The 25,526-nt window shown below is 46.5% G+C and overlaps 1 protein-coding gene across 6 annotated transcripts in view; it reads left to right on the forward strand.

Annotated features, from left to right (window-relative positions):
• The window catches only part of LOC144695783 (electrogenic sodium bicarbonate cotransporter 1-like), a 201,165-nt gene that overhangs the window by 83,286 nt on the left and 92,353 nt on the right, over positions 1-25,526 (forward strand). For all 6 annotated transcript variants that reach the window (XM_078567229.1, XM_078566891.1, XM_078566807.1 and 3 more), the window contains 4 exons: positions 4,490-4,603; positions 6,180-6,354; positions 9,310-9,443; positions 18,671-18,942. In XM_078567229.1, coding sequence (XP_078423355.1) covers positions 4,490-4,603; positions 6,180-6,354; positions 9,310-9,443; positions 18,671-18,942 — 695 coding nt within the window. The remainder of the gene's footprint in view (positions 1-4,489; positions 4,604-6,179; positions 6,355-9,309; positions 9,444-18,670; positions 18,943-25,526) is intronic.

A 25,526-nucleotide genomic window follows, 5' to 3' on the forward strand; every position in this document is an offset into this window, starting at 1 on the left:
ATTAAGAAAAAGTTTTAATTTAATAACTGTTTAATGAAATATATCTCTGGTCAACAACATATTTGTTCTAAATTCAAACCATAACAGACCCATGAGAATGCACTGTGCTCATCCGACATCCAGAATGTTGGCTAGGCATTGAAAACATCACCCGCTACAAATTATTTCCAACATCAGAGTGCACAGAGGCATAGTGACCGCGGTGGAGGCTGTTGTTGCCACTAATTTAACTTGCACCAAGTCCTGTTTGCCCATTACTTCTTGTGCTCACTGACCTATATTGGCTCATAGCACAGCAATGCCTCAGTTTTAAAATTCACTCAAATCTTTCCATGGCCTCACCCGCCCTCTCTCTGTGACGTCCTTCAGCCCTACAACATTCAGAGATCACTGCGCTCCTTCAATTCTCTTCTTTTCAGCACCCCCGATCTTTATCACTCCACTGTTGGCGGCCATACCTTGAACTGCCTGGATCCTAAGCTCTGGAATTCCTCTCTGCTTCCCTTCCTCTGTCTCCTCCTTTAAACCACTCTGTAAAAACCTACCTTTCTGACCAAACTTTTGGTCACCTGTCCTAATATTATCTTATGTGGCTCAGTGTCAAATTTTGTTTGACAACGTGGGGGCTGTGAAATGCTTACAATATTTTACTTCATTAAAGGTGCTACTTAAATGCTGCTAGTTGTTATTACCCCAGGGCCACGATAAGAGTTATCAGTGATTCAGGTACGAATCCCGTACGAGGTTCTCGTTCCTGTATTACCCTCAAACGTGATTTGATCTGAATTATAGATCAATGTTATTAATTGACTGGATAAACTCCTGAAAGAATCCGATTTGGCCAAATTCATTTGACAAATTTCGAGTCTATTTATATTCAAGTTGCCTAAATAACAAAACCGTAACAACACTGCAAAAGAGTAATGAATTGGTTTGAAGTACTTTCAGGGCATCCTGAGGATCTGATTAGGTGCTATACGAATGCAGGCTCTTTCTTTAATCAAATTTTCCATAAGTGTTGTGGCTCTGCTGGTAATTGTTTGACTGCTTCATTTGGCTGTTTGGGTAGTGAGAGATTTGGAACTGTTTAAAGTTCGCACAAACTCTGCGTGTGTTTGCAGATTCAGCAGAATTCTCAGCAGGTTGTTGGTCATTTTTTTATTCTTTCATGGGATCTGGGTGTTGCCGGCAAGGTCAGCATTTGTTGTCCATCCCTAATTGCCCTTCAACTGAGTGGCTTGCTTGGCCATTTCAGAGGCAGTTAAGAGTCAACCACATTGCCGTGGGTCTGGAGTCACATGTAGGCCAGACCGGGTAAGGATGGCAGATTTCCTTCCCTAAAGGACATCAGTGAACCAGATGAGTTTTTACAACAATCGATAATAGTTTTATGGTCACCATTACTGAGACTAGCTTCCAATCCAGATTTATTAATTGAATTTAAATTCCACTAACTGCCATGATGGAATTGGGAGGGAGGAATCTGCCACCATCTCCCCCTCCTCCTCCTTAAACACAACCATGAGGTGTCAGCTGTGGCTCAGTTCATAGCACCCTCGCCTTTGAATCAGAGGGTTGTGGGTTCATGTCCCACTCCCGGAAACCAAGAACTGTGATTGTACTCGAAAGAGTTGCAATCTGTGACTGTTGATAACTCCAAAGAATTTTTAAACACAACCATGTAAGAAATCCCACTAAAGTCGACTAACTAAGGGACTCCTCCCAAATGCTGCTGGGTTGGAGTTTGGATGTTTGATCCTCAGTCTGCTCAGACCCCTGATATCGGGCAGGAGAATCACTACAATTAGCCCCAGGTTAGGGGAAAGGAAATCTGTTGGGATCTCAACACCAACAACTTGGCATTTATGTAGCACCTTCAGTATTGTAGAACACCCCAAGGTGCTTCAGAGGGAGCGTAACCAGGCAAAAGGTTGACACTGAGCTTTGTAAGGAGATATTACAGGTAACCAAAAGATGGTCAAAGAGGAGGTTGTAAGGAGTGCCTTAAAGGAGGCAAGGGAGAGGTGGAGAGCGTACGGCCCAAGCAGCTGAAAACCCTTCTAAAGGCCAAATGCTGAACCTGTAGTGTGCTGCTTTATTAATGTGCACAATAATCACTATATTAAACTGTAGATAAGATAAAATACTATGGCTTTCAAATGTTAATCAATGGACATAGGCCAAAACTTTTGCAATATCATCTTCCTGTTCTATAATAAGCAGAAATAAAATTGAAACTTTATGAGCTATTCCAGTTCTGGCCAGTTTTAAACAGCACTCAGGTGGAATTGTTACAAGATAAAACATTTGTTGGGTACTTTCACCCTTGATAAAATCAAGGCCTTCTCAGCGGACAGACACAGATTCGCCCAAAGTTTTTAATTGTGGTCATACTAACTGTAGCCTACCTCAATGAGATGTGGCTCATATTCCCACACACTTTACGGGCAGTATTTAATGGAGGTGATAGGGGTCTTGCCGCTGGCTGGAGAGCTGGCAAGAGCCACAAGTTGCCGCTTTATCAGATGGCTCACCAAATTAAGAGCCAATTAGGCAATTGACAGTCCAGCGGCAGGCCTTCCCCCAAGATCCAAGATCCCATGGATGGAAGGATCACATGCTGAGAGCCATTGGCTAACCAGAGGCCAGCCACTTTCCGTTGCTTGGTAGCACCACCAGTGGCTGCCGCCGGTATGACATCCACCTGAGGCCTTGGATCGCCCAAGGGACCCAGGCCACAGGTGAGTTATGGCAGGAGAGGGGGCTCACGGGCTGGGATTCGCAGAGAATGGGGTGTCAGTAGCAAGGACATGGAGGTGGCTCTCTGCAGCCCACCCACTCACTGATGCTTGGTCCTTTGATCAGGCACTGAGTGCCTGACAATGACAGACCCATCCCCCCCACCTCTTCCCCCGGGAGCTTGCAAGCACAAAAAGGCCAGGGTGAATACCAGTGACAGCGGGATGAGGCCCTTAACTGGGCGTTACCACTTGGTGGGGCTCTGATTCTACCCCCTGCTTAATATTCCTCAGTGAAGTGTATAATACCAGGTCGAGTGTGAAACCAGGGGCACTCCCAATCCAAAATAACAACAGAAAATCAACAAGAGTTAATGTTTCAGGTCGATGACCTTTCATCCGAACCCATCATTGACCTGAACTCCACATTAACTCCACTTCTCTCACCACAGACTCTGCCAGATCTGCTGACCCTTTACAGCATTTTCGGTTTTTTATTTCAGATTTCCATCATTTGCCTTTTTTTTGGAGGGGTTCCCAAGCCTGTCAGTTTCAGCCCGAGGGGGTTTGTTTAAAATCACATCCTGTCTGTTATCCTCATGTCCACAAAAATTGGAGGGATGGGGCCAAATCTGAGGACTAAATATTTGATTCTCCTGTCAGGCATTGAATTCAAAATGAGTGGAAGAATCTATTTAATCTGTGGGACCACAGCAAACTGGCATGTGCTGGAAGGATTTGCAAGTTTAGTTATATTCTGGACATACCTCCCTTGGTCATCAAGTCCTGGAGTGGGACTTGAACCCAGAGCTTCTGGGTCAGGAAACAGGGACACTACATCCTGCACCATACTATCTCCTTACTGTTGAAGGGATGTAGAGGCACTAGAGAGGTTGCAAAAAGGGTTCACAAGGATGATACCAGAACTGAGAGGTTATATCCATCAGGAAAGATAAAACAGGCTGAGATTCTTTTCTCTAGAAAAGAGAAGGCCGAGAGGTGACCTGATAGAGGCCTTTAAAATTATGAAGGGCTTGATAGGCTAGAGGTAGAGAAGGTGTTTTTACTTTGTAAAAACTCGGGACCATAAATATAAGATAGTCTTTAATAAATCCAATAAAGAATTCAGGAGAAACTCCTTTACCCAGAGAGATTTTTTTTTCTTTATTTTTGTCATGGGATGTGGGTGTTGCTGGTAAGGTCAGCATATGCTGCCCATCCCTAATTAGCCTTGAACTGAGTGGCTTGCTAGGCCATTTCAGAGGGCAGTTAAGAGTCAACCACATTGCTGTGGGTCTGGAGTCATGTGTAGGCCAGACCAGGTAAGGACGGCAGATTTCCTTCCCTAAAGGACATAAGTGAACCAGATGGGTTTTTATGACAATTAATGACAGTTTCACGGTGACCATCACTGAGACTAGCTTTCATTTCCAGATTTATCAACTGAATTCCAATTCCACAAGCTGCTGTGGATTGGACAGTGATGTGGAATTCGCTATCACCTAAGGAATGGTTGAGGCGAATAGTGTAGATACATTTAAGGGGAAGCTGGATAAAGACACGAGGGAGAAAGGAATAGAAGGATGTGATGAGAGGGTGAGATGAAGAGGTATGGGAGGAGGCTGGAGTGGCGTGTACACACCAGCAAGGATCAATTGGGCCAAATGGGCCTTTTTCTGTACTTTGGAGACAATGTAACTCGATGTGCTTGAGGAAGCTGAGTGTTTTAACAGAATCTTCATTTTCAATAGGAAGAACATGTTTTCAGGAGGAGAAAGTATCCAGATGAACGGAGACATGCCTCATGATGGTGGACAGGGAGGTGGGGGGCATGAAATCCCAGATGAACTGAAGAAAACTGGAAAGTAAGGACAAATCTGCCACATTGATAAATATTTAGCTACTAAACAAAGTTAACTGAAAAAAAACTAATGCGAGGAATTAAGCTTCAGTTCCTTTGGACAGTGATTTTCACTGTGGTTTTTACTTGTTTCCATGTTTCTGAGTCTTTAGGACAAAGCTCAAGTGTAATTAATAATTGTCGACAAGTGTTGTGCACCCACTTGAATCAGTTAGTCGCACTGTTGCTCCTAAATTAGCAATTTTCACAGGGAAAGGAGGGAGGCTATTCGGCCCCTCGAGCCAGGGCCGCTATTCAGTTAGATCAGGGCTGAATTGTGCTCATCCACCTGCCCCGGTGCCAAAACCCTTGATACCCTTACCTAATGAAACCTGTCCATCTCAGTTTTGAAATTTTCAATTGATCCCCAGCATCGTGGGGAGAGAGAGTTCCAGATTCCCACATCTTTTGTTTGAAGCAGTGCTTCCTGACATCACCCCATGAATGACCTGCCTCTAATTTGAAGGTTACAACTCCTCATTCCAGATTCCCCTTGAAGCGGTTGAGGGAGTCAATCTTCAGCCCAGGATACGGCCGACATCTTTTGCGGTATTGAGAGAGTGCTACATTGTCAGAGGTGCCACTCTTCAGTGAAACGTTAAACTGAAGCTCCTGTTAGTGGGGCATGTCAAGGATGCTGCGGTAAAGTGAGGTGTCTTGGCCAGTACATTCCCCTTAACTGAAAACAGATTGCTATTTACGGTGCCCTGTCTCGTAATAGCTGCCCCAGTTACACTCATAACATCGCCCAACTCCCAGGAGTTAATCTGTTGTTTGCCAATGAGAAAGAGATGATGAAGTGCATTGTATAAAGACTAGATTCTGAAGGGGCTTGACAGGGTTGATGTGAAGAGAATGTTTCCCCTCGTGGTGGAATCCAGAACTAGAGCGTACAGTTTAAAATAAGGGGTCTTCCATTTAAGACTGAGGTGAGAAGATGTTTCCTCTTTTTGAGGGATGTCAGTCTGTGGAATTCTCTTCCCCAGACAGCAGTGGCGGCTGGGTCACTACATTCAGGGTTGAGTTAGACAGATTTTTAATCGACAAGGGAGCCAAGGGTGATGGGGGGGTGCAGACAGGGAAATGGGGTTAAGGCCACAAACAGTTCTTCCATGATCTTGTTGAATAGTGGAGCTGGCTCGATGGGCCGAATGGTCAGCTCCAGCTCCTATTCCTTATGCTCTCACATTTATTATATAACCTTGTATTCCCAGATACTTTTTCTGATTGGCTTGATTATGCCTCTAAAACGTGGAATTGGACGCAATAATATAATTTACAAACTTCACACACTGTGCATTTGCCTGCGTGCGCTCAGAGACCCTGGTTGAAATGGCTGACCCCAGCTCCTCTTTTCTTGTTTTCTTGTAATTATAGGAATATGGGGATAGTGTGGAAAGTGGAAGTGAGGGGGGCCAATCACCTTGTTTGTGCTGAAGGGCCTAGCAGGATCGAGGGGCTGAATGGCCGACTGCAGCCCCTATTTCTTACCTCTTATGTTCTTACGAACTGTTCTCGCTTTTATCTGTCTGACTTCTCAGGTTGTTTGGTGGTTTTGTGGCTGACATCAAGAGGAAAATCCCGTGGTTTGCCAGCGACTTTTACGATGCTCTGAGCATCCAGTCACTTTCTGCTGTTTTGTTCATCTACCTGGGGACTGTGACCAACGCTATCACCTTCGGAGGCCTCCTTGGAGATGCTACTGATAACATGCAGGTTGGTAGCTGCTTTCCATTACAGGTCAGGTATCTTTTGCTCCCAGTTTGTCCTATTTAGAGGGCAACGTGCTGATTGTCACTTGCGTTCAAGCCTGGAACATATGGAACTACATAAAATTTTACAGCCCAAAAACAGGCCATTTGGCCCAACTGTACCATACTGGTGTTTATTCTTCAGGTGAGTATCCTCCCATCCCCCTTCATCTCACCCCATCAGCATGACTTTCTCTTTTTCCCTCAAGTGTTAATCTAGCTTCCCCTTAAATGCACCTACGCTGTGGCTGCGCAAACACTACACAAATAGTGTGATTATTACCACTCTCTGGGGTAAAGAAGTTTCTCCCGAACTACCTATTGGATTTATTAGTGACTGTCTTATCTTGATGACCCCTGGTTCAGGACTCCCCAACAAGTGAAAACATCTTGTCTGTGCCTTACCTTATCAAACCCCTTCAGAATTTTAAAGACCTCTATCAGATCATTCCTCAGTCTTCTCTTTTCTAGAAAAAAGAGGCCCAGTTTGTTCAGTCTTTCCTGATAGCTCTCAGTTTTAATATCTCTGTGGTAAATCATTTTTGACCTTCTACATTGCCTTTTTTTGTAATATTGAGACCAGAACTGCTCACAGTTCTCCATTTGGAGAAATTTAACATAACTTCTTTTCAATTTTAACCCTTCCAGAAATGAACTGCAATGTTTGTTTTCCTTCTATTCTGGCCTTATTAACTTGCATCGCAACTTTTAGTGATTTGTTATATTTGTATCCCCAGATCCCTTTGTTCCTCTACCACATGTAGATTCACGCGTTCCAAGGAGTATTGTGGCCTCCTTATCATAGAATCTTCCAACATAGAGGTGAACTTTGATGGCCGGCACGGACATGTTAGGCCAAAGGGCCTGTTTCTGTGCTGTATAACTCTATGACTCTATGAACCACTTGAACCATCTTTCCTCAGAATAGACGTGTCGGCAAAATTGAAGGCCGTGGATTAAAGGGGCAGTGTCAGCATGTTTAGCAATTTAGCTCACAGAGATCGAAGAAAGTAGAGAGTAACGGTGAGCAGTTATGTAACAGACTGGAGGGAATTGTGTCTCTCAGGCGTCAGAGTCAGGATCACAGAATCACAGTGCAGAAGAGGCCCTTCGGCCCATCGAGTCTGTACCGACACGTGAGAAACACCTGACCTACCTACCTAATCCCATTTACCAGCACTTGGCCCATAGCCTTGAATGTTATGACGTGCCAAGTGCTCATCCAGGTACTTTTTAAAGGATGTGAGGCAACCCGCCTCCACCACCCTCCCAGGCAGCGCATTCCAGACCGTCACCACCCTCTGGGTAAAAAAGTATTTCCTCACACACCCACCCCCCCCAAACACCCTGCCCCTCACCTTGAACTTATGTCCCCTCGTGACTGACCCTTCAACTAAGGGGAACAGCTGCTCCCTATCCACCCTGTCCATGCCCCTCATAATCTTGTACACCTCAATCAGGTCGCCCCCTCAGTCTTCTCTGCTCCAACGAAAACAACCCAAGTCTATCCAACCTCTCTTCATAACTTAAATGTTTCATCCCAGGCAACATCCTGGTGAATCTCCTCTGCACCCCCTCCAGTGCAATCACATCCTTCCTAGCATTGCTTTTTCAGATATCAAGAGCCTGGATTTGATTTGAACACATAACCTCAAAGTCTGCTGGTGGCACAAAGATTGAAAACGTGATTTTAAAAAATTGAGGAGGCGAGTGGCAGATTACAGGATGACATAGGCAGATTGGTGAAATGGGAAGAGGCAAGGCAGAGGGAATTTAATGTGGAGAAGGGCGAATTGATATATTTTGGAAGAGAAATAAACAGAAAAGGCAAAATAAACGAAATGGCACAAAACCAGTGAGATGTTGTGACCTGGAAGGTGCTGCCTGAAAGAACAGTTGGAATAGTAATTTTCGAAAGGGAATTGAATAAATATTTGAAAAGAGATCATTTGCAGGGCTGTGGGGAAAGTGCAGGGGAGAGTGCGACTCTTCGGCACATAGGAAATAGGAGCAGGAGTAGGCCATTCGGCCCTTCAAGCCTGCCATTCAACTAGATCATGGCTGATTTACCTCAACGTCATTTTACTGCACTATCCCCATATCCCTTGATGTCTTTAATACCTAGAGACCTATTGATCTCTGTCTTGTACATACTCAATGACTGAACCTCCACAGCCCTCTGGGTGAGAACACTCCAAAGATTCACCATCCTCTGAGTGAAGAAATTCCTCTTCATCTCAGTCCTAAATGACCTGCCCCTTATCCTGAGACTGTGACCCCTGGTTCTAGATTCACCCCGCCTCCCCAGCCAGGGGGAACATCCTTCCTGCATCTATCCTATCCAGCCCTATGGCTCTTTCAAGGAGACAGCACAGTTACAATGGGCCAAATGGTCCTCTTTGCTGCTGCATGATTCTATGAATAATGAATTTCACTGTTACACTTAATTTATAGGTCCAGAATGAATTGTTTATCAAATGGATTTTGCTTTTTATCACAAACCTTTTGGTTGCTCCCTACAGCGCAATAAATAGTAGCATCTAATAGCATTCGATGTTTCTTTAGAGGTACTGAATATGCTGATTGCATCTCTTACTCTGTAAAGTAACTCCTTTACCCAGAGAGTGGTGAGAATGTGGAACACACCCACAGGGAGTGGCTGAGGTGAATGGAGACATTTATGGGGGAGCTGGTTATGAGGGAGAAAGGAATAGAAGAACCTTCTGATGATGAGATGGGGAAGGATGGCAGGGGATTTGGGAGAAGAATAAACACCAGGAAGGACTCGTTGGGCGGAATAGTCTGTTTTCGTGCCGTAAACACTATGTAACATTTCTCTCAGGCCGGAAAGCCTCCTAAGGGAGTTCATGACCCGCGTGTCTGCCGGAGTTTGCTGCTTCTGATTTCTTGTGTATCTTAGGGGGTGCTGGAGAGTTTCCTGGGCACAGCGATTACTGGAACCGTCTTCTGCCTTTTTGCTGGGCAGCCACTCACCATCCTGAGCAGCACCGGGCCTGTACTAGTCTTTGAGCGTCTCCTCTTCAGCTTTAGCAAGTAAGTGTAACCACAGTGTAAACGAATTGGTACAATCTTTAAAGTGGTGCAGGAACAGCAAAGCTCAAGAGTTAATGATGTGCACAGATCTTGGAGAGTGGTATGACAAGTCAATGAAGTTGTTTTAAAAAAGACATGCTGAATTCTGGGGGTAACAGAGTGCAAAGTTAGGGTAAACCTTTATAAAACATTGGTTAGATCCCAGCTGGATGATCCAATTGTGTTCAGTTCTTGGGTACTGCACTTTAGGAAGGATGTTTGGGGAGGGTACAAAGGAGGATTTACTTGAACGGTTCCAGAGTTCAGGGACTTCAGTTGTGTGGAGAGACTGGAGAAGCTGGGATTGTCCTCCTTAGAGCAGAGAAGGTTAAGAGGAGATTTAGATTAGATGGGGTTTTGATAGATTAAATGGGGAGAACCTGGAATATTCTCCTATTCTTCATCAAAAGAGCGAGTTTACCTCCGGTCACTAACAAACCTCAACCTGACAGAAAACGTACATCACTGGCAATTAGACAGAGCTCTCGTGCTCTGTTCTGTGTAGTTATGCACTGTGCCTGCATTTCTGCACAGGCATGTTGTAGCTACTTTCAGTTTGTACTGCTTCATAGAATGATAGAGCACAGACTAAGGCCATTCAGCCCTCCTTGCCTGCGCCAGCCCTTTGAAAGAACTATCCAAGTCCCGCTCTTTCCCCATAGCCCAGAAAATGCTTCCTTTTCAAGTATTTATCCAATTCGCTTTTGAAAGTTATTATTGAATCTGCTTCCACCACTCTTTCAGACAGTGCGTTCCAACTCACAACAACTCGCTGTGTAAATTAACCACTCCTCATCTTCCTCTGGTTCTTTTAGCAATTATCTTAAATCTGTGTCCTCTGGTTACTGACCCCCCTGACAGTGAAAACAGCTTCTCTTTATTTACTGCATCAAAATCCCTTTCTGATTGAGCTATAAATAGAAGCATAAGGTACAAAGGTAAGGAAGTTATAGTGATCCTTTATAAAACACTAGTTCAGCCTCAGCTGGAGTATTGCATCCAGTTCTGGGCACCGCACTTTAGGAAGGGTATGAAGGCTTTGGAGAGAGTGCAGATAAGATTCATGAGAACGGTTTCGGGGATGAGAGACCTCAGTTACGTGGATGGATTGGAGAAGTTTGGTCTTCTTTCCTGGAGAAGAGAAGATTAAGAGGGGGTTTGGTAAGAGATGTTCATAATCATGAGAGGTCTGGGCAGAGTAGATAGGGAGAAACTGTTCCCACTGGTGGAAGACACAGATTTAAGGTAATTGGCAAAATAAACAATGCGACATGAGGAAAAGTTTTTTTATGTGTGATTAGGATCTCAAATGCCCTGCCTGAGAATATGGTGGAGGTTGATTCAATCATGGTTTTCAAAGGGGAATTGGATAATTATCTGAAGGGGGAAACAATAACAGGGAAAAGGTAGGAGATGGTGTCTAGGTGGAGTAGCTCTTACAGAGAGCTGGCACACACACAATGGGACAAATGATTCTATTTAGACCTTGAAAATAGTAGAAACAGTGATCTATTCATTGTTTAAATCTGTTTCAATCGCCCCTCGAGCTGAATGGATTTGTGATTCAGTCTTGCATAGGTAGCGTATGTTTAATAAGTATCTATTTTTAAATTCTTTTTTTTATAAAAAGTTAGCATCTGCTGCTCCCAGTGTTGATTGGAGTGGGTAAAATCTGCTGTGATTTAATGAAATATCTGCAGGCACCTAGCCAGCTGATACTCCGATAATTACTTTTCCTCACCAAGAACAGGAAGGAAAGGATTTGTATTTATATAGCGCCTTTCTCGACCTCAGGGTGTCCCCAGGAAGCTCTACAGCCCATTAAGTACTTTTTGAAGTATTTTCACTGTTGTCATGTATGAAACGCGGCAGCCAATTTGCACACAGCAAGATCCCACAAACAGCAATGTGACGATGACCAGCCAATTTGCGTTTTAATGATTTAAAAGCAGAAACTTCCAGTTACTCAGCAGGATTGGCAGCATCTGTGGAGACAGAAATGGAATTAACAGTTCGGGTTGATGAACCTCTCATCAGAACTGGGTCCAGTACAGCATTGGAAGTATAGGTTGTTATTGCTGTGACAGTACCCACTGTGGCACACCCCAAACTGAGCGTGACCTCAGCTTGAAGCCGAGCTAAAGTGAACATCATTGCCACAGTGGACATTTGTGACTGTCACCAATCAGCGGAGTTGGCATCAGTGGCTCTGTGTGACCTCGAAGACTACCATGCCATTATTATGTGTCCCTAGTGGGTAACCTGTTGTGTGCCAGCCTGGAACTGGGCTTTGGAGACAGACTCCTCTTCCAGGAATAGAATAGTTGCTTTGGACATAATTCCAAGAGAAGCAAAGACTACAGGCAGTGTCTCTCTTGCCAACACATCAGAATGAAACAAAAAAACACTTCCAAAGCTGAAAGATGAGGAATAAGTCCATCTAACTGCATAAGGAGACCTCTCACAGCTGCTAACAATCAGATCTCTCTTAACCATCCTATTCTCTTGTTTATAAATATTCTCATTCCTTCACTTTTGTGCTTCACTACCAACAATCTTTGATATTCCTCACCATCACTGTTACCGCCTATTTGCAACTCCAGATCAGTTGCTGCTGAAAACCACATCTTTGTTATCTCCAGACTTAGCCACTCTGAGGCTCTCCTGGCCGGCCTCCCATCTTCCACCCTCAGTGAAGCTGAACTCATTGGGCTGCGGCTGCTCTGATCACAGAGGGCTGGGTTCCCAGGGCAGCTGTGGTCCAGATTAACACTCCCTCTCCTCCTCGGGTTGGGAGATGGAGGTGTGTGTGTGTGTGTGTGTGGATGTGATGAGTGTGTACAAATATAATTTGCCACTTAACCTTTTTGGTTCAGGGGCCTCCGCATGTCCACGGCCTGTGGAACTGAACATAGGGTGGAATTATTCCAGATTTACACAAAGTACAGTAGCAGGCGGGGAAAAAAAGTCATGTGACCTGCCAGCCGCAATGGTGGGTTTTCACGCCATACCATCCCATTCCCAGTGTGTCCCACCTCATTAATAATGTATTCATGGGAAACACTCTGGATCGCTGGCGGGCAGCCTTGAGTTGCCCACCCCCCACCGTGACCTCAGCGCTTCCTCGCTCCGGGCCCCATGTGTAAAGTGCACCAGAGCGTAGCCTACTTCATGTGTACAGACCAGGACTGCTCCAGGTGACAGACGGCCCCGAAAGCAAAGAAGTCAGCAGCTCCCAAATTTAGTGACGCCTCACTGGGGTGCCTGCTGGACGCATTGGAAGTCTGATGCGACGTCCTCTACCCCAACTCTGGCCGCGGGAGGTCCACCAGAGTCACCAATCTGGCCTGGGAGGCGGTGGCAGCATCGGTCAGAGCCACCGGAGCACAGAGGAGGTCAGCCATCCAGTGCAGGAAGAGGATGAATGATCTCATCCGTTCCATCAGGGTAAGTCAACCACCTCATCACTCTCAACTCTCACACTCACAAACCCATCGCACATCCACAGGGATCTCACACCTCATGGGACAACACCACTAATTCTCACACACACCCTCACATCTCCATCAGGCTCATATCCTCTGGAGCTCACATCCTCATCCCGACCATGGCTCCGCTCACCACACAAACACTCCACTCAGTGCCATGTGTCCTACTCACACTCTCCATCTGTTTTCATGCAGGAGAAGCTGCCTCACATCAGCAGGAAGAGGTCCCAGACCAGGGGGGTGGACTGGCCCACATTAGACCCCTCACTCAGTTTGAGGAGTGTGCCATTGCACTGACTGGTGAGGGTGTGGACCGTGCCTGCGGTGACGGTGAGGTTGACAGCATACGCCCATGTGAGGATCCTGCACCACATCATCCCTCTCTCAAAGCAACTGTGCGTGCTCCCTCTCCTGCTTTTGACTCTGTTGCCAGGCACTAATTATCTCTACTTTGGTTCACAGGGAGCTCTGTGAAGTGACTGACACCCTCAGCCAGACAGACCCTCAGCTCCATCCAGGTCCTCACCTCCAGCCAAGAGGACACCTCCTCCATTGGAGAGCTGGAAATAAGCAGCCTGGAAGACCCATCACAGCGCTTACCCATACCCTGCATCAGCGCAGAGACACACACCTCGGTGGGACCTAGATCTAGAGCAGGCTTGGGTTCACAATCTGGTGGTCACCACACGGACACGTGTCCACATGTGCGCGCATGGTGGTCTCCATGGGAAGGATGCCAGATGCCATGGGGACACTGGTCCAGTAAAACGCAGAGTTGTGAGCAGACCTGCACTGCATTGCGGTAGGCATGGCTGAGTTCCTGCAGTGACAACGCGAGAGGGAAACGGGGCACCTCGATGCCCCTCCAGGTTCTCCTTCCCGTCAAGGAGTCAGGCTGGAGCCCTCAGGCACCTTAAGGGAGGAGGAATGGCAGCTGGATACCCCTGGGTCATCAACTCAGAAATTCCAGAGACTCTCCACTCCCTCCGAATCCCCTTTGCCTGTGACCCCCCTCAACATTGTCCTCTGTCACTGCAGAGGGAGCAGCTGGCCCACAGGAGTACACAAAGCAAGCCGGGACCCTCAAGGCCTTGGCCCTCCAGAGAACACACCCTGAAGTCATCAGAGGCAACAGGGCCAATAACTGCACAGGCTGTCTCCACCCCTGCTGCGGATGTCAGGGCAGCACCTAGAAGAAGTGATTGGCCTAGAAAAGTTAAGAAATTCTGATCACAAGTGGTTGCACAGGTGAACACATCTTATTACTTTATGATCTGAAAATATATTCACTTTCACTGAATCATGGCCTGAATTTTTCTGTCGGCGATTTGGGGGCGGGGCCCGCTCGCCGAGAGGAAAATGACATTGAGAGGAACCCCCGATGTCATCCCGCCCCATTTAAATATTCAGGAAGGTGGGATGGGGGAACAGCGCGATCAGCTGTCCGCCCGCCGACCTGTCAATGGCCAATTGAGGCCATTGACAGGATAATTAAGATAATTAAAGGCCCTGCCCGTCCAACCTTAAGGCTGGCGGGCAGGCCAGGAGCCCCAGCGGGCTTCTTAAAAAACATGAAACCTCATCCACTGGCGGGGTGAGGTTTCATGTCCGTTTTTTAAAACTTTAATAAACTTTATGTGATATTTATGAACATGTCCCATTTCGCGTGACATTTTCACATGAGGGGGACATGTTAATAATTTCAGCGATCTCCCTGAGACAGCGCTTAGTCTCAGGGAGCAGTGCGCTCTTTCGTTCACTGTGTGAAAGAGCGCACTCTGACAGATGGGGATTCCCTCCACCTCCCCCTGCACAGGGAGCGCATAGCGCTTCCCATCAGGCAGCCCGCTGGGTGGGCTTTAATTTGCCCGCCCACTCAAAATGGCGGCAGGGCCCATTTCGGCGGCGGAGTTCGGCTGGCCGCCCGTCGCCGAGCTGGTGGGGCCTGCCAACCTCCAGTAAAATTCTGCCCGATGTGTAAAGTTGTCTTTCAGCTTCATGACAGGCTTTGTGAGTCCTCACCTGGATCCACCTCACTAGCAGTTCAGCTGCCCACAGCTGGACCACGAGTGATTCTGGAGGGAGGAGAGTGTGTGTGGCAGGGCCTTTCAGAGCCTCGTGCAAGCCTCTCCCACACACGCGGAGCCTTCCTCCATCGCACTCATCTCACTGTCCCGAGCATTTCCAATGCTACCTGCTGGGGTTCTCTTTCCGTTGTCCGTCTGAGCTGAGCTGTATCTCCCCCCACCCACTGACCACACTCCCGTCCAGAACCTGTGCCCGTCCAACACCAGGCTCCGCTTACTTTCACTTTCAACAACAATGGCCATAGTGAAGTCTTTGATTAGCTGCCCTGTCCTTTCCCCTCACCCACTCAACCTTGTCCTTTCCCCCATCACTGCTGACCTCTCTGGCATCTCCTTCCACCTCCCCACAGTCACCTACCAACCCGAACCCTTGTCTTTCCAGGATGTCGAGGGGAATGTGTACGTTCCCTACCTTCCTGAGAATCCCACCCCCATCCACATTGACCTCGCTGACCTCCTCCCTCCCACCCTCAATGTCTGCCTCTGAGTCCCCACCAGCCACCCTCACCGTCCCTTCTACTGCTACTGACGCACCCTCAGCCTCCCACACGCCTGACTCCCTTTACCACCTCTCATGCTCCCCATTCCCTCTTACCACCCCCACCCTCAGTTCATTCCCCAGGGGGCAGTCATTGACTCCACAGCCCCCTCCCTTGCACATTCATCTGGACATCCTTCACTTCTAACTCCCTCTCTCACCCTTACTTCCTTCTCCACCCTTATTCCCTACTCCCATCGGACACCTTCCCCCCCCACAAACTCCTTCCTCCCTCTAAACTCCTGCCCCCCTCCAGACTCCTGCCCCCCTCCAAACTCTTTCCCTTACACCTTTCTCCCCCACCTTACATCTAACTCTCTGCTTGCTGCATTCTTCCCCCATTACACCCTCCCCCGCCATACTCCCTCCTCCCCCCAAACCCACCACTCCCTGACACCTTCGTTCTCCCCCGTCCCCAACCTCAACCACCACCCCCCGGTACACCTTCCTCTCCCACTCACAGCTGGAACTTCCTCTCCCCGCCCCCTCTCCCCCCATTGCCGATCATCTGTAGCAGCCCATGGCTAAGACCGGGATGTTCTGAGCAGACCTGAAGCATCAATGGAGGCCTCCCACCTTCTGAGAGCTGCTTTGCGGTGGAGCCATGTCCATGAGAATCCACCCATCAGGCGATGCACGTGTTCCTCCAGGTTCCGGTTGCTGTTGGGCTCCAGCATCTTCTGCTCCCTGGGTGTCCGCAATCTGAGCAAGGCCCTGACGGTAAATCCCGACTTCTGCACGTCACACTTGTCCACACATGCTCTGGGACAGTGTGTTTTCCTGTCGGTGCAATGGTAAATCTGGCGTTGGGGGATGATTCCGGTTGGGCCTTACTTTACATCCCATTACCAGATGGCTCCGCTGTGCTTTCACGCCAGCGTAAGACTGATGTTTGGCCTTCTCGCCATATTGTCATCACCCCCCTCACCTGCCCCAATGCCAATGGAGCTGCCAGAAAATTCCAGCCCTAGGCTGCAACAGAATAAAGGAAAGCGGGTTCTGAGTGGTGTCACAGAATACCAGATTCCATATCCAAAAGGGACCCGTCGCCTGTAACGGGCAGGCACTTTGGACACCTGGCTGTAGGGTCCTTTCAAAATTAGGTAGCTCCTTCGCAGTGTCAATGGGTCCAGTAGAACAACCTGCCGTTCTTAACCGCCCCCCAGCCACCCCCCACCACCCTGTTAAAGAGGGGGAGTCAAAATCAGCACCAGCCAGAGCGAAAGGGAACCTGAGTAAGAGACTGAGTTAAACCCTTCACGGGAAGCCAGGCTGTTCCAAATCCACAGCTACCTTCAGAGTGGTCGGCCTGATAATGGAATGCCTCAGAAGGATAACTCCGGGCGTTTTTGCTCGGTCATGGAGAGTAAACACAAGAGTGAGTAGAGATCCTTTCAGTTGAGGGGTTCATTGCCACCGTACAATCTTAACCATCGACATTTAGACAATGGCTCTTTCAAATGTGAGAATAAGTTTCCTTTGTCATTTCCATTTTTGTCGCGATAGAGTTCCATTCTCGCACGCACTGATAGTATCTGTGAATAAATGTGATGATGGAGTGACTTCCCAGGAAACAATAATAGGCAAACCCTTTTCCATGAGTGCAAATGCTTCATGTTTTGATTCATGTGGGTCCCTTGATTTAAAGAAACCATAAAATAATACTAAATTATCCTGTGCTTGTACACTTGACTAACTCCCTGTACAGTCGGAACTGTGTAAGTATGTTATTGCAGTAATCTATTAAGTGCTTGCCTGATGCTGAGGGAGCTGCTAACGATGTCAGACAATGTTGTCGTAGATCAGTTTTATAAAGTGATTTTTTATGACAGTTTTGATGAGGCCACTTTAGAGTTTAGTGTTCCCAGTGCTGAACTTCATTTGGTAGGAGTTCTGGTCAGAATTGTGCGTCTATGGGTTACAATTCCAATGCTCTCCTGGCCAGCCTCTCACCTTCCACCCTCTGCAAACTTTAACTCATCCCAAACTCTTCTGTCATGCACCCAATCCTGTTCACCTGTCACTCCCTGTGTTTGTTGACCTGACCTACATTGGCCCCCAGTCCATCATGCCTCGATTTTTAAAATTCTTGCTGTCAAATCCTTCCATAGCTGCGTTTCCTCCCTACCCTTGTAACCTCCCCCTACACAATAACCCTCCGGGATCTCTGCAGATCTCCAGTTTTGACTTCTTGAGCATCCCTGATTTCCTCTGCCCCACCATGTCTTCAGCTGCCTGGACCCCTAAGCTCTGGAATTCCCTCCCTAAACTGCTCTGCTTCTCCCTCCTCCTTAAAGATTCTCCTTAAGGCCTATTCTTTGACCAAGCTTTTTGTCACCTGTCCAAATATCTCCTCGTGTCTCGCCACCAAATTTTGTTTGATAATGCTTCTGTGAAGCGATGGGACAGTTTACTATGGTAAAGGTGCTATATAAGTGCAATATTACGAATTGAGTTTCAGTTAGGAGTTGGATGAGGTAGACATTGTGACTTATGAAGCAATTAAAAATTAAGAGTTATAAATATAAGATTGTCACTAACAAATCCAATCGGGGATTCAGGAGAAAGTTCTTTACCCAGTGAGTGGTGAGAAGGTGGAACTCGCTACCACAGGGAAGTGGTTGAAGTCAATAGTATAAATTAAGGGGAAGCTGGATAAACACATGAGAAAGGAAAAAGGAGTAGAACTATGTGGCGATTGGGTGAGATGAAGAGGGGGAGGGAGGAGGTTCGTGTGGAACAGAAACAGCAGCACGGAACAGATGGGCCAAATGGCCTGTTTTGTGCTGTTAATTTTCTGTAAGTAAACCAGGGTACAGATATGGTTTCCCTTTTGTGATTTTCTTGCAGTTAAATTGTTTACTGCACAGACTGCTCTGCACATATCTTATGATGGGTATTCTCTACTCTCACAGTTTGTTAAATTGAAATTTCGTTGATCAACTTATTCAAAGTGAGAAGTTCATTAGTGTTGAAGCAATTTACTTGCTTTAGATTGTGTATCTTTTAGGGCATGTACAGTCACAGCGTTTTGGATGCTTTGAACCAACTCACTCATCTGAAAATCTCTTCCAGGGACAACGCTTTTGACTACCTCGAGTTTCGTCTCTGGATTGGTTTGTGGTCGTCCTTCCTCTGTCTCATTCTCGTTGCCACGGATGCCAGTTTCCTGGTCCGCTACTTCACTCGCTTCACCGAGGAAGGGTTCTCATCGTTGATCAGCTTCATCTTCATCTACGATGCCTTCAAGAAGATGATCAAGCTGTCTCACCACTACCCCATTAACACAGACTTCAGAGTGGACTACGTCACTCTGTTCAGTTGTGCTTGTCTCCCACCTGACAAAGGTAAGAGTGGCCTTATTCAGATTGCCTGCGAGCCAACGTATTGTGGAGTGAGAGGTTCAAGACTTTAAAATTGCCTTTGAACAACTTACCAAAGCAATTTTTGAATGTCAGCCTCATTGGCAAGGCTGCCATTTATTGTCCATCCCTAGTTGCCCTTGAGAATGTGGTGGTCAGCCTTCATCTAGAACCACTGCATTCGGTGTGGTGTAAGTACACCCACAAAGCTGTTAGGAAAGGAATTCCAAGATTTTGACCCAGCGATAATAGAGTAACGCATTTGTGTTGACCAATATTACAAATGACAACAATGACCACAGATATATTTACTCTTTCTTCTACTAACAGTTTCTTGTAAACGTTCCCAAGTCAGGTCAACATAAGTCTGGTTGGATTGAGTTAACCCTTTATAGCTAGGTCAGTTTGGATCAGTTCAATACAGGTTAAGTCTGTGAGGTTTTGTGGTATTAAATAGGCCACTCACCATCCTGATTTGGAAATATATCGGCCGTTCCTTCACTGTCACTGGGTCAAATCCTGGAACTCCCTCCCTATCAGCATTATGGGTGTACCTACACCACATGGACTGCAGTGGTTCAAGAAGACAGCTCACTGCCGCCTTCTCAAGGGGCAATTAGGGATGGGCAATAAATGCTGGCCTAGCCAGCGACGCCCACATCCCATAATTGAATTATTAAAAAGTCTAGAAATTGCTGTGTGTTGACATTAGTAGTAAGTACATTGTATGATGCTTCTTCCTCTGTTATTTGATTGAGCTGCCAAGCTCTTTGTTTTAAACATTTAAGGGAAGTTGTCATGGAGGTGTGTTGAGTGGTCCTACATTAATCCCTTCCTTGAGTGACAAGCAAGCCTCACTAGATCCCAGTGGAAGGGTTGTAGAAACATGGCTACAGCCCCAGGACAGGAGCAGATCATTACTGTTTCTGGGGATGACTCTTATTCACCTTGGGGCAACTAGGGATGAGTGATCATTTTTAATATAATAAAAACAGAAAATACTGGAAAAACTCAGCGGTCAAAACTAAGAGTCACATTGGACTCGAAACGTTAACTCTGTTTCTCTCTCCGTGGATGCTGCCTGACCTGCTGAGTTTTTCCAGCATTTTCTGTTTATGTTTCAGATTTCCAACATCTGCAGTATTTTGCTTTCATTTTAACAGTAATTTCTACTTTGCCAGCGTCACTTACAACTCTAAAACAAAGAGGCTCAGGGAGATTTAGTGGAGGTGGTCAGGATTATGTAGGGCATGCTACACTGTCAGAGGTACTATCTTTGAGGCGATGGATCTGCCCTTTCAGATGAACGTAAAGGATCCCATGGCCACTATTTTGAAGAGAAGGGGAGCTATTGCTGATGTCTTGGCCAATATTTATCCCTCAAACAATATCACAAAGAAATAGATTATCGGGTCGTTATATCACTGTTTGTCAGACCTTACGGTGCATAAATTGGCTAGCATTGTAGTTCCTACAACACTTCAAAAAGTCATCTACTGGCGGTGAAGCAATTTAGTGTGCCTTGGAATGAGAAAGGAACTATTGCAACTTCACAAGTTAGTAGGATCTCACAGCACAGAGAGGCTTTTCAGCCCATCTTACCCATACCAGCTCTTTGAAAGAGTTATCCAATTAGCCCCAGTCCCCTTGCTAGCTCCCCATAGCCTTGTAAATATTTTCTCTTTCAAATATTTATCCAATTCCCTTTGGAAAGTTACTCTTGAATCTGCTTCCACCGCCCTTTCAGGCAGCATATTCCAGACCACAACAACTCGCTGTGTAAAAAAACTCCTCCTCCTCTCCCCCTGCCCCCATGTTCTTTTGCCAATTACCATAGATCCATTTCTCCTGGTTACTGACCCTCCTCCTGGTGGTAACAGTTTCTCGTATACTCTTATCAAAATCCCTCAACCTTTTACTCTGAGCTGCCTTACCCCAGGGCTCTCTAATATAAAAGTGCCCCATACTTAATGAGGCTGTTTCACAGTCTGTCCAAGGCTTGAGATCCGTGTGAGAGTCCTGGTGTCGGGTGAAGGAAGCTGCTGGAGCTGGTGCAAATGGCCAGGGTGTGAATAAATCATCAGGCTTGGTATAAGGGAAATGAATCAGTGCTGTGCAGACGGAGGAGAGCTTCCATTTGGCTGCAGTAACTGTAAATGGCTTTCTCTGTGTGTGAAGCTGCGGAGAAACAAACTGGCTGTTCCCTACTGATATCGGTCTCCAAAGCTCCATTTCAGAATGCACGGAAACTCACGCAAGTCATTTTTAATGGGGAAGGTAATTCATTCCTCCTCCTGGCGCTCTTAGACAACGTGTTTCAGTTTTAGGCTGTTTTTTTTGTAGCACTTCGTAGGAGATTAATCACTCGAGTCATCGCAGTCACTTCCCATAACCTTTTCCTAGTCTGATTAGATTCATGCTCCCTTGATACCCATTGTTCCATATGTGCCAGGCAGGCTGCAAGAACTTGTAAGTTTTAGCTCCGTAGGAACAGGGGGAGGCCATTCAGCCCGTTAAGCCTGTTCCACCATTCAATTGGAACATGACTGATCTACACCTTAAGTCCATTTAGCCCCATTTACTCCATAACCCTTAATGCCTTTAGCTGACAAAAATCTATCACGCTCAGTTTTGTAGGCTCCAATTGACCTCAAGCCTCAACAGCATTTTGGGGCCAGAGAGTTCCAGGTTTCGAGAGTTTTTAGGTGTGCGTCCTGACATCACCCCTGAACAACCTGACTCTAATTTTAAGGTTATGCTCCCTTGTTCTAGACTTCCTGCACCAGAGGAAATTGAAAGCAGTTACTCCAGGAGAGGTCTGACCAACCTTGGTCAGTGGGCAGCACCCGTCTGGTCAGAATGTTGTGGGTTCAAGTCCCACTTGAGGACTGAAACCTAGGCTGACATTCCAAGGTAGCACTGAGGGAGTGCTGCACTGTCTGAGGGGCTGACTACTGCATGAGGTATTCAACTGGGTGCTGTCTGCCCTCTCAGTTGGATGTAAAAGATTTTGAAGAAAATCTCTCTTGTGTCCCTGTGCCCAATATTTAGCCTTTAGTCAATGTCACAAAAACAGATTATCTGGTCATTATCACATTGCTATTTGTGGGAGCTTGCTGTGTGCAAATTGGCTGCTGCACTGTTATGACCCAGCAGTTGGTAAAGTTGAGTTATTTAAAAATCCCAGAGGGAAACTTTAAACAACTGTCATAACCTATATTTTAAGTGTTATGTTTGAGATGCAGCTCTAAATTCAGGAATCAGACCACCAGTTCTCGAGAGGTTTTATATCAAACCACATTAGACATTTATTAATTTACACAAGTCAAATATATACACGTGGCTACAAATTACTACTATCATAACTTATAGCAAATTCCCAAACTAATCTCCATTAAGGCAACAGCAACCCATAGACTTTTAGCAGATACCAGGCAAAGCATTTTCACTGTACAAATTCAAAATGAGGTTCCTTTCACTTTGGTTCCTGTGGAGACAGTTGGAGGCTTACAGTGCTTTGATGTTACATTGCCTCTGCCCTGCACGCACGAAACTGCTCATTGAATGTAAATTCTCATTGTATTGCCAGCCCATTTGAACTCCACCTCTTCTAACGATAAGACCCCTTTCATAGTACCAATTTTTTATTCATAATATAAACATACTGCTTGGTCTCTGCTAGCTCGGTGCCAGATTTCACTCCCCTTCTTGAATGCTCTATTCAAAAAAATGCAAATGCACTCCACCTCTCTTACATCTCAAAACTAGTGCACATCAGACTAGCTGGCTTTAAGACATACCCACAGACTAAACCTCTATTTTAAAAGAAAAATATTTTCCAATAATATCAAGTATAGTAATAGCTTCATGACATGCGCTTCCTACATTACAGCGCTGTCCGCACCTCATTGATTTGGCCTGAATCTTCCATTCGACGTTCAGGTACGCCGACGCGTAGAATGACGCGCGGTGATGTCGGGCGTGCGTCCCAGTGTCACCGCGCATCATTCCGATCTTCAATTCGGCCGGCACACACTGGAGTCGGCTGCGCGCCCACCGAACTGTCAAAAGCCTAATAAGGCCATTATTAAACTAATTGAAGTACTTGTCTGGGCTGCCTGTCCAACCTTAAGGTTGGGGGGCAGGCGAAGAGCCCAGGCGGCCTTTGCATTTTTCATGGAACCTCATCCATGGGCGGGATGAGTTTTCATTAAGGGTTTAGAAGTTTAATAAAAATTTTTATTAAAATTCATTGACATGACCCAACTCATGTGACACTGTCTGAATGACATGTCTGAAATTTTTTTCTAATTCCTTTATTCAACTTTTCATAATCAAAGTAATCTTTCTGAGGCAGCTCCGGGCCTAGGGAGATTGAAGTGCTCTTTCGAAAGAGCGCAGGCCCCGACTCTCCCTCCTCCTCCCGCCCACACAGGGAGCGCTGAGCGCTTCCGGGTGCACGTCACGCTGGGTGGGCCTCAATTGGCCTGCCCACGCAAAATGGCGGTGCGCAGCCGATCACAGGTGGCGATTGGCTACACGCCCACCCACTCCCGCTCTCGAACCACCAGCCCCATGGGGAGAAGATTCTCCCCTGCAGAGTGCTTTGGGATGTTGTCAGGTTGTGAAAGGCACTAAGTAAATGCATTCTGGCTGACCTGCTGAATATTTCCAGCTATTTCAGTTTGAGGTTCAGATTTCCAGCATCCACAGTTCTTTTGCGTTCAGGTTTATCATCTCTGCACTTTACTGGGACTGTGAACAGAACAGCATTATCGGTTCAGCTGCCTGGGATTCATCTCTCTTGATTCTCATTGAAGTAAATGGGAAATGACAATTTAAAGATGTTAATGGGCGGTTGGATTGATATTAATTGTTCTATACATCATCCAAAGGCAGAATTACTGCTCAAAGTCACTGATGGAAGCATCAAATTTCTGACCTCGCAGATATCCGGTAACCTACTTCCCAACACTCTTTCACTCCACCCAGATTGGAACCTTCAGCAACTGAAGGATAAAGAACACATGCTACAATTGTACAGGACTTGGGGGAGATCACACCTGGAGTACTGTGCATGGTTTTGGTCTCCATATTTAAGGAAGGATATTCTTGCAGGTGGTACAGCGAAGGTTCACCCAATTGGATAAGATGGTCGGCCTCTGATGAGAGGCTGGGTAAACTGGGTTTATACTCTCCTGAAATGAGAAGTATGAGAGGCAATCTCATTGAAACATTCAAGACTCTGAAGGGGTGGATACTGAGAGGATGTTTCTCCTGGCAGGGGGATCTAGAACATGGGGGCACAGTCTCAGGATAGAGGGATGATCATTTAGAACTGAGAAGAGGAGAAATTTCTTCACTCAAAGGGTTGTGAATCTTTGGAATTCTCTACCCCAGAGGGTCGTGGATGCTCCATCGTTGAATATGTTTAAGGCTGGGACAGACAGATTTTTGGTCACTTAGTGAATCAAGGGGGTGGGAGGGAAAGTGAAGCTGAGGCTAAAGATTTAGTCTCTAATAAATCCAGTAGTGAATTCAAGAGAAACCAGAGCGGTGAGAATGTGGAACTCAGTATCACAAGGGGCAGAAATTTCTCCCCGTCAGGGGGGTTGTGCGAGGGTGGGCAGGGGTGGGCATGAACCTGATCGGTGCCCCTGATCGGGTCCGCGCCGCCATTTTATGCGGGCTGACCAATTAAGGCCCGCCCATCGTGACGCACGCCCGGAAGCGCTGAGGGCTCCCTGTGCGGACGGGGAGGGGATTCCCTGAGTGGTTCCCTGCGTTCTTTCGTGCATGTGTGCGAAAGAGCACAGAGACCTCCCTGAGGCACGGAGGTACCTCAGGAAGATCAGTTTACGATTTTAAAATTTAAATAAAGGAAAAAAAAAACTTTTAAAACATGTCCCCTCTCATGTGACACTGTCACATGAGCTGTGTCATGTCAATGAATACTTTCAGAAATTTTTATTTAATTAATAAACCCTTCATTAAACCTCAACCCGCCCGTGGATGAGGTTTCATGAAAAATGCGAAGGCCGCCTGGGCTCTTTGCCTGCCCCCCAAACTTAAGGTTGGATGGGCAGCTCAGTTAACTGTTTTAATTAGTTTTTAACAGGCCGTAATAGGCCTTTGACAGTTCGGTGGGTGCACAGCCGACTCCAGTGTGCGCCCGCCAAACTGAGGATCAGAAAGACGCGCGGTGACGTTGGGACACCCGCCTGATGTCACCACGAGTCATTTTGTGCGTTGGCAAGCGGGCACCGCTCTCCGACGGGAAATTGCTGCCCAAGGAGTGGTTGAGGCAATTAGCATGTGTGAATTTAAGGGAAAACTAGATAAGCACACGAGAGAGAAAGGAATAGAATGATAAGATGATGAGATGAGATGATAGAGGGACTGGGGGGAGGCTCATGTGGAGCATGAGCACCAACATGGATCAATTGGGCCAAATAGCCTGTTTGCATAAGTTTAATGTAATTCTAAGTACTATAAAAATAATCAGCCAAGTGTGGAAAGGAAAATAAGCTCCAGGCAGCAACTGACACCACAAATGACATTGAATTAGA

This window comes from Cetorhinus maximus, chromosome 1 (genome assembly GCF_964194155.1).
Source record: "Cetorhinus maximus chromosome 1, sCetMax3.hap1.1, whole genome shotgun sequence".
NCBI classification, from domain to species: domain Eukaryota; kingdom Metazoa; phylum Chordata; class Chondrichthyes; order Lamniformes; family Cetorhinidae; genus Cetorhinus; species Cetorhinus maximus.